The 9580-nt window shown below is 47.2% G+C and overlaps 1 protein-coding gene across 2 annotated transcripts in view; it reads left to right on the top strand.

Moving 5' to 3' along the window:
* LOC107307528 (C-type lectin domain family 17, member A-like) overlaps nucleotides 1–9580 on the top strand; it is a 32778-nt gene that overhangs the window by 20756 nt on the left and 2442 nt on the right. For both annotated transcript variants that reach the window (XM_015851035.2, XM_032441837.1), the window contains exons 5-6: nucleotides 756–869; nucleotides 2174–2236. In XM_015851035.2, the coding sequence (XP_015706521.1) occupies nucleotides 756–869; nucleotides 2174–2236 (177 nt within the window). The remainder of the gene's footprint in view (nucleotides 1–755; nucleotides 870–2173; nucleotides 2237–9580) is intronic.

Raw genomic sequence — 9580 nt, forward strand, 5'->3', positions numbered from 1 at the left:
GGGATCCCAATGGGATCCAATGGAATAGGACCATGGATTTTGGGATCCCAATGGGATCAAATGGAATGGGACCATGGGGGATCCCACAGGGATTAATGGGGCATCCCATTGGTCTTAATGAGGGATCCCAAAGGGATTAATGGGGGATCCCAATGGGATTAATGGGGGATCCCAATGGGTTCCAATGGAATAGGACCATGGAGTTTGGGATCCCAATGGGATCCAATGGAATAGGACCATGGAGTTTGGGGTCCCAATGGGATCCAATGGAATAGGACCATGGATCTGGGGATCCCAATGGGATCCTATGGAATGGGACCAAGGGTGGATCCCATAGGGATTAATGGGGGATCCCATAGGTCTTAATGAAGGATCCCATAGGGATTAATGGGGGATCCCAATGGGATCGAATGGAATGGGACCATGGGGGATCCCATAGGGATTAATGGGGCATCCCATTGGTCTTAATGAGGGATCCCAAAGGGATTAATGGGGGATCCCAATGGGATCCAATGGAATAGGACCAATGGGGGATCCCATAGGGATTAATGGGGGATCCCAAAGGGATCAGATGGGACGGGATCTATGGGGGATCCCAATGGGATCAAATGGAACGGGACCATGGATTTTGGGATCCCAATGGGATCCAATGGAATAGGACCATGGAGTTTGGGATCCCAATGGGATCCAATGGAACAGGATCTATGGGGGATCCCAATGGGATCCAATGGATCCAGATCTCGATCCCCCTGCAGGTGACCCCATGCCCAGCCCTGGACGTCGTTGCCCATCGTCAACCATCCTTTACGTTCTGGTGACCCTGAGCTTCTTGCTTTGGCTTTTGCTTTTGGTGTTGGCCGTGATGAAACGTGAGTGGCCCCATTTGGTGGCGAAACACCAGAATTGGGGAAATATAGTGAAAAAAAAGGGCATTTTTAGGGCTAAAATAAGACATTTGTTGGCTGGAATGACTTGAGGCCGTAGCTCACAACCTCATTTACTTCCATTGCTTCCCATTGAGTTTTAATGCTCCCAACCTCACTGTGATGGCTTTAGGGTTCCCCAATGGTTCCTATGCTGCCCCATATCCCCCCCCCCCCATATAAACCCCATTTCCTCTGCCCCACAAGTCATTAAATCAGTCACTTATAGGCCTCGCTCATAGACATCACTTACTTCCATTGCTTCCCATTGAGTTTTAATGCTCCCAACCTCACCACGATGGTTTTAGGGTTCCCCAATGGCTCCTATGCTGCCCCATATCCCCCCCCCATATAAACCCCATTCCCTCTGCCCCACAAGTCATTAAATCAGTCACTTATAGGCCTCGCTCATAGACATCACTTACTTCCATTGCCTCCCATTGAGTTTTAATGCTCCCAACCTCACTGTGATGGTTTTAGGGTTCCCCAATGGTTCCTATGCTGCCCCATATCCCTCCCCCCATATAAACCCCATTCCCTCTGCCCCACAAGTCATTAAATCAATCACTTATAGGCCCCGCTCATAGACATCACTTACTTCCATTGCTTCCCATTGAGTTTTAATGCTCCCAACCTCACCATGATTGTTTTATGGGTACCCCAATGGTTCCTATGCTGCCCCATATCCCTTCCCCCATATAAACCCCATTCCCTCTGCCCCACAAGTCATTAAATCAGTCACTTATAGGCCTCGCTCATAGACATCACCTCGTTTCTTCCATTGCTTCCCATTGAGTTTTAATGCTCCCAANGCCCCACAAGTCATTAAATCAGTCACTTATAGGCCTCGCTCATAGACATCACCTCGTTTCTTCCATTGCTTCCCATTGAGTTTTAATGCTCCCAACCTCACCATGATGGTTTTAGGGTTCCCCAATGGTTCCTATGCTGCCCCATATCCCTCCCCCAATATCAAACCCCATTCCCTCTGCCCCACAAGTCATTAAATCAATCACTTATAGGCCTCGCTCATAGACATCACCTCGTTTCTTCCATTGCTTCCCATTGAGTTTTAAAGCTCCCAACCTCACCATGATGGTTTTAGGGTTCCCCAATGGTTCCTATGCTGCCCCATATCTCCCATTCCCCCATATAAACCCCATTCCCTCTGCCCCACAAGTCATTAAATCAGTCACTTATGGGCCTCGCTCATAGACGTCACCTCGTTTCTTCCATCTTTTCTCTTCCAGAGATGGAAATCATGGCGGAGCTGGAGCTCTTGAGGTCGAACTACTCCCAGAGCCAGGTTCAAAGTAGGTCCATTGGGGTTTTATTGCCTTGATGTTCATGTTTGGGTCCTTTGTCCATTGATGGGCCTGATAAGGAGATAAAGATCCATAGAACCCAACGTGTAGTTGGCCAACCCTTCACTCTTTGACCCTAACCCTAACCCTAACCCCATTGATGGCCTTGATAAGGAGCTGAAGATCCATAGAACCCAACGTGTAGTTGGCCAACCCTTCAGTCTTTGCCAACCCTTTAGTCTTTATCCATTGATGGGCTTAATAAGGATCTAAAGATCCACAGAACCCAAAGAGTAGTTGGCCAACCCTTCACTCTTTGACCCTAACCCTAACCCTAACCCTAACCCTAACCCCATTTATGGCCTTGATAAGGGGCTGAATATTGGGGTAACCCAACGTGTAGTTGGCCAACCCTTCGTTCTCCATCCATTAATGGCCCTGAGATCCAATTAACCCCAATTATGGGATGGAAAGAAGGAAATCTGACCCAACCCTTCACTCTTTGACCCTAACCCTAGCCCTAACCCTAACCCTAACCCCATTGATTGGTCTGATAAGGATCTAAAGATCCATAGAACCCAACGTGTAGTTGGCCAACCCTTCATTCTCCATCCATTAATGGCCCTGAGATCCAATTAACCCCAATTATGGGATGGAACAAGAAGAAATCGTGACCCAACCCTCTTCACATCTTTGACACAACTAAACCTAACACCCTATGACATACACGTCATACAACCCATTGGATAGGGACGCTTGAACAACGAGGCACTGAACGATCCAGTGGAGAACCACCGTTATTGGCCGAGAAGCCTCATACGTTTCATGCATTAATGGTGCGCCTAAGACGATGCGATTAACCCAATTAATGGGATTGAAAGGACACGCAGATCTCGACCAACGTTGCTAGGATGGCAAAACCTTCAATCTGCCTTGGCTCGACCACCTATATCGACTCAGACACTTAGCTCAAGCCCAATTTGATGGCCTTGGAATAGGAGCCGTAAGATCCGATTAGAACGCCAACGTGTAGTTGGCGCCTAAACAGGACTCTTTCGTTCGGCGCGCGTCCATGTATATTGGCCGCTGAATCCACAATTTAACGTCAAGTTTGGGTGAATGGAAAGAAGGAGAGAACCCCACCTATCACTCGTTATTGATCCCCTACACTGAAACGCCTAACCCCAAGTGTCTGGCTCTAACGGAGAATACGCGAGCTGAAGATCAATATCGAGACCGCAACTGGGGTAGTTTTATCGGCGCAACCCTTCAGTCTTGCACGCCTTCAGAGGTCTTATGTCGCATTGGACTGCCTTGGGAGAGTAAGGGGGTCATTGAAATATTGGGGGTAATAGACGCCAACGTGGTCAGGATGAGGCCAACATAGCCTTACAGCTTGTCTCCTCAGCGTTCATCATAATGAGCCGCTGAGATCCCAATTAACCCCGAATTTAGTCGGGATGGCAAAGAGAGGAATCTGGAGCCAAGCCCTTCACTCTTGACCGCCGAACCAACCCTAAGCCCTAACCCATTGATTGGGCACTAAGATAAGGAGCTGGAGACGTGCTCATAGAGCACCCAACGTGTATTGGCCAACCTTCATTCTTTAACCAACCCTTTAGTCTTTGTCCATGTTTATGAGCCTTCAGAGAATCAAGGGAGCTGAATATGGGGCATATTCGGCCAACGGTGTTTCTGTTTTGGTCCAACCCGTCTGTTTTCTCTGCATCCCTTAATGGCATCCGAGATCAATTAATCCCCAATGCGATGGGGATGGACAAGAGAGGGAAGAACTTCGTGACCATATAAAGATGCTAAGAGCATTAGAACCCATGTGTAGTTGGCCAACCACCCGCCTTGCGTTAATAAAGCTCTAGCGTGATCATTATAATGGAGCCCTGAGATCCAAATAGACCAATAGGATGGAAAGAAGAAATAGCTATCAAATAGAGAGAGAGTAAAGATCCAATAAGATACACCCCTATATCAGAGTATAGTTGGCCAACCCTTCTTTTCCATCCCATTAATGACTGAGAGAGTCACAATTAGACCCTCATGTATGGGATAGAGAAGGCAACTAGCGAGATTGACCTCATGAACGAGTAGTAAGTTAGAGGCCAACCCTTGCAGTATCTGACGACTCGATTGGAACCCGCTAAAGGCTAAAACCTATACGCCATTGATGCCTTGATAAGTAGAGCGAACTGACCCCTAGAACCCACGTGCTATGGCACAATCTCCTTTCAGTCTTTGCAACCTTAGGTCTCTGTCCATGATGGCCTTGATAAGGGGCTGAAATATTGGTAACGCCAACGTGTAGGTTGGCCAACCCTTCGCTTCTCCGTCCATTAATGGCCCTGAGATCCAAGTAACCCATAATTATATATGGGATGGGAGAATAACATGAGATAGGCGAATGATGCTGACCGCAGCACGTGTATGAGCGTTGGGCGCAAACGCTGTCACGTGCTCTGACCGCTTAAAGGTGCATGCGCAACCATAACTCCCATTGGATGGCCTTGATCAAAGGCAGAGCTGAAGACCTACATCAGACCCTTAACGTGTAGTTGGCCAACTTAGCCCTTCATAGATTCTCGTGTCCGATTAACTGGCCCTAGAGATCCCAAATAATCGCCAATTATGGAGGAATTGAAACAGAGAAGTGAATCGCTGACGTGTCAGAAGGACGTGTAGTTGGAACCCTTCTTATCTCTTGTGACCCTACACCTAACCCTAAGCGGTGTTTAGATCCTATGCGCCTTTCACAAGAGTATATATGTGACACACACACGGAACACCCAAGTGTTATATGTGGCCAGAGCCCACTCTCCTCCTTGTGACGCACTACCTAAGTCTATACCCACCAATTGATGGCCATTTGATAAGTGATGAAGATCCATAGAACCAATTTGTTAGTTGGCCAACCCTTCGTTTCGTCCAGTCATAGATGGCCCTAGATCCAATTAACCCACCTTATGGGATGGAAAGAAAGGAATCTGACCCAATAACAGAGCTAGATGCATAGAAACCGTGCCTCAACGTTGAGTTGCCCTAGCTGATCTCCTGGGTTCGTTCTCCCGTCCAGTTGAATGCTCGCTGGAGATCCAATTATACCAGCTCAATTAGGATGGAAGAGCAAGGAATCCGGACACGCACTCCAACGTGTAGTTGGCCAACGCCTCATTCTCTGTCCATATAAATGGCCTGAGAATCAGATTAACCCCAATTAGGATGGAAAGAAGTAAGTCTGACCCAACCCTTCACTCTTATGGACCCTAACCGCGCATACGCTCACCCTTAACCCTAACGCTCCACATTGAGAGCCTGATAAGGAGGCTGCAACCCATAAAGAAGAGGCTCACAGCCCAACGTGTTCGAGTCATGGCCAACCTACTTCTCTTCTGCTACTATTGCAACTAAATACAGCCTGAACAGAATCCTGAGATCAAGTTACACACAATGTAAACAGGGTACTGAGATATGCGACAAGGGTAGAAAAGGAGATCGGACATGAAGCTTGATAGTAGACAGGGGACCAATGTAATGGGATGGAAAGTACAGGAAATCTGTACCACAGATAAGAGTCTAAAAGAGATCCAGTCGAACGCCCAACGCTGTAGTTCCAAAGCCTGTCGTTCTCGACTCGACCATGTATATGGCCGCATGAGATCCAATTAACCGCCAATTAAGGTGGGGAATTGGGAAAGAAAGGAACATCGTGACCGCTCAACTCCCTGGTGCACTACTTCTGACCCTTAAATCCCTAACCCTGAAGCTGCCACGCATCTGGAAGATGAGCCTGGAGTAGACATAATGCACATGAAGAGACCCCATCAGAGGAGAAGGCACAGAGCGCGCATATTTTAGGACAGCGTACAGGATTCACATTCGTAATCTACTCGTCGCAATGTTAGATTGCCGCCTAGATGATCCAACTATAGCAACTTCGCTCACTGATATGGATGTGGACAAGCAAGGAAATTGACGCAACCCTTCACATCTTTGAACTTCCCTAACTTCCTAACCCTAAACACCCAATTGATGGCTGAAAGGGAGAGAGCTGAAAAGATCCATAGAACCCAACATGTAAGTTGCCAACCCTTTCGTTCTCTGTCGCATACTAAGGTGGCACCGTAAGAAGACTCCAATTAACTTAGTCGACAATTTAGGGCTATGGAAAGATGAAGGAATTCTGAACTCCGCACAAAGCCCTTCAAACTGTCTTATGACCTAAACGGGAGCCCAACCCTTACGTAACGGGCGGTCCATTGGATGAGGCTTGACTAAGGGAGCTGAAGACCCATAAACCCACACGCGAGTGTGGGCCAACGCCCTTCATTCTCCGAGTCATGCCAGTTAATGACGGCCCTGATGATCCCAAATTAACCAATTCAGGCATACCTCAGGATAGGAAAATTGAAGCCCTTGTCTACCACCCCCAGTGGGGCTTCGCACGAGCTGTAGGATTCCAACAGCGCGATCAGACAAGTTTTGAAAGAGGTGTGCGCGATGATATGCGAGGGAGTATACAGAGGAGCTCAAATGATATTGGCAGGTAGCACCACATTGGGATGGAGTCTTAGTGCCACAGACTTAAAGAGAACCCCAAAAGACTAGAGAAAATACTGTATGTTTTCTGGGGTGATATGTTTTGGGGGACCTTTTCTGCTCTTTTCCGCCCGGATCTGTAAGGAGTAAGTGAGTTCTATCCCGATAGAAATGCTTACGGCGTGGACAGGTCTGGGAGAGGCTGCTGTATATTCCTATCATCCCGTTGGAAGATGAACTGGAGGATGCGAAGGACGGATTTTGCGAGGAACAATGGGGGCTCATTTGGATCATGTCAGACATCGGCATCCAGGAGACATGTGTCAACTGACCCAAACACCCACAAACACCTCACCAAAATCTCATTTTTTTAGGGCAATTTCTGAGCACTATGGAACCCAAAAAAGCCCCAAACAGAAACCTGCCAGATCTTCATTTTTAGGGCATTTTTGACACTTTTGGGCCTGCGCAACAAACCCCAAAAAACCTCGATGATATCCTCATTTAAGGGCAATATTGAGACACTCGAAAACCCGGCTCGAAGAAAAAGGTGTCCGCCGGAAACTGCCCCCGAAATACTCATTTTTAGGGCAGTTTTTGGACTCTTTTCGACAACAGGTCCCCCCAAAACCCGAACATTCCTCATTGTTAGGGCAATTTCTTGAGACACATTGGGTCTCCCAAAACCCCAAAAAAACTCCAAAAATCTCTCATTTTTTAGGGCAATTTTGGAGCTCTTTTGTAAAATAGGCCTTCCCCAAACACCCGCCCTGAAGCACTCCCCCCCATGATCCTCATTTTTAGGGCAATTTTTGACATCTTGTGGGCCGCCAAAAACCACCCAAAAAACAGAAAGGTGCGGCTCATTTTCATTTGATGGGCAATGATTTGGAGGGATCTGCTTATTCCTTTTGGAACATTTAGCGATGGTCTCGCTGCTATTGGGATCCAAGGAACATGACCACGCCAAAAACCTTGATAATCGGCTCATTTTTTAGGGCAATTTGACACTTGGACCCCAAAAACACCCCAAAACCCCATGAATCCTCATTTTTTAGGCAATTGGTTGACTCTTCTTAGAGCAATTATTTGGAACTCTTTTTTTTGAGGCATGAGGTCACGATCGAAAAATCCAGCCCAAAAAAGCCCCGAAACGTCCTCATGTTGTTGTAGGGCAATTTTGACTATTTATCGGCCAATTTTCTCGTCTTTTCTTGAGCAAAAGGCCTCGAAAAACCACCAAAAAACCCCTGAAATCCTCATTTTTCAGGGCATTTTGACGTCTCTTTAGGGCAATTTTGTCGTTTTTTCTTGACAAATAGGCCTCGAAAAATCACCCAAAATAACCCCAAATACCTCATTTTTAGGCAATTTGAACACTTGGGGCGTCTCAAAAAACCCCAATAACCCCCCAAAACCTCATTTTTAGGGGCAATTTGACTCTTTTAGGGCTAATTTGACTTCTTTTTTTTGAGCAAAAGTCCCGAAACCCCTCCGAAAAAACCCGAAAATCCTCACTTTTTAGGGAATTTGGACTCTTTTTTGACATAGCCCCCAAAAACGCCCCCAAAAACCCGAAATCCTCATTTACGGGCAATTTTCTGACACTTGGGCTCCAAACCCCCTCAAAATCCAGAAATCCTCATTTTTAGGGCAAATTTGACTCTTTAGGGCAATTTTTGTCTCTTTTTGACAAAAGCGCCATCGAATAAAAACACCCAAAAACCCCGCAATCTCTCATTTTTTAGGGCAATTTTGACACTTGGGCCTCCAAAAGACCTCCAAAAAAACCCCAATCCTCAATTTTTTTAGGGCCTAATTTTGACCCTTGGGCCTCCAAAAACCCCCAAAAAACTCCAAAATCCTCATTTTTTCGGGCAATTTGGACTCTTTTTTGACAATAGGCCCCCAAAACCCCCCAAAAAACCCAAACTCCTCATTTTTTAGGCGCAATTCTTGACTACTCGGGCCTCGAAAAACGTCCCCAACACCCCCGAAAATGCCTCATTTCTTTAGGGCCATTTTTTGGCCTTTTCGAACAAACAAGTGGGTTTTTTCTGTGGTGTTTTTAATGAATTTTTAATCATTTTTAGGGCTTTCTGAGAGACAGCAACATCAACGGCACAACTACGTATTGGTTGGGGCTGACAGACGAAGGGACGGGAGGATCGTGGATGTGGATCAAGCGGGACACAGTCACGCTCAGGTTCGGCGACCCAGTAAAGTCCACCCAAAAAATATGGGGTGGTGGGGGATAAAAGGGTCCACTGGGGGGGGAAAAGTGGGGAGAAAGAGGGTGACAAGGGTCGTTTGAGCTGCTTAAAGATGGGTGCTCAGTGCAATTTAATTCTTTTTCCTTTCCTTCCTTCCCCCACCTTCTCCTATTTCCTCCCCTATTCCTTCCTATTTCCTCCCCTATTCCTTCCTATTTCCTCCCCTATTCTCCTCCCCAATGTTTCCCCCCATTTCCCTCCCATTCCTTCCTCTTCTCCCCAATTTACCCCATGTCCTCCCCTCCTTCCTGCCTCCATTCCCCCCTCCTTTCTCCCCACTTCCCCCCATTTTCCTCCCATTCCTGGCCCATTTCTGCCCCATTTTCTCCCCCATTATCCCTTATTTCCTCCCCTATGTTTCGCCCCCCATTTCCCACACATTTCCCCCACTTCCTCCAACCATTCCCCCCATTTTCCCCTTATTGTCCTCCCTATTTCCCCCCCATTTCCTATTTCCCCCCCACTCCTCCCAATTCTGCCCATTTCCTGCCCCTGTCCTCCCCCTCTCACCCTATTTCTCGCCCTTTCCCCC

The sequence above is a fragment of the Coturnix japonica genome, unplaced genomic scaffold (genome assembly GCF_001577835.2).
Source record: "Coturnix japonica isolate 7356 unplaced genomic scaffold, Coturnix japonica 2.1 chrUnrandom653, whole genome shotgun sequence".
NCBI lineage: Eukaryota > Metazoa > Chordata > Aves > Galliformes > Phasianidae > Coturnix > Coturnix japonica.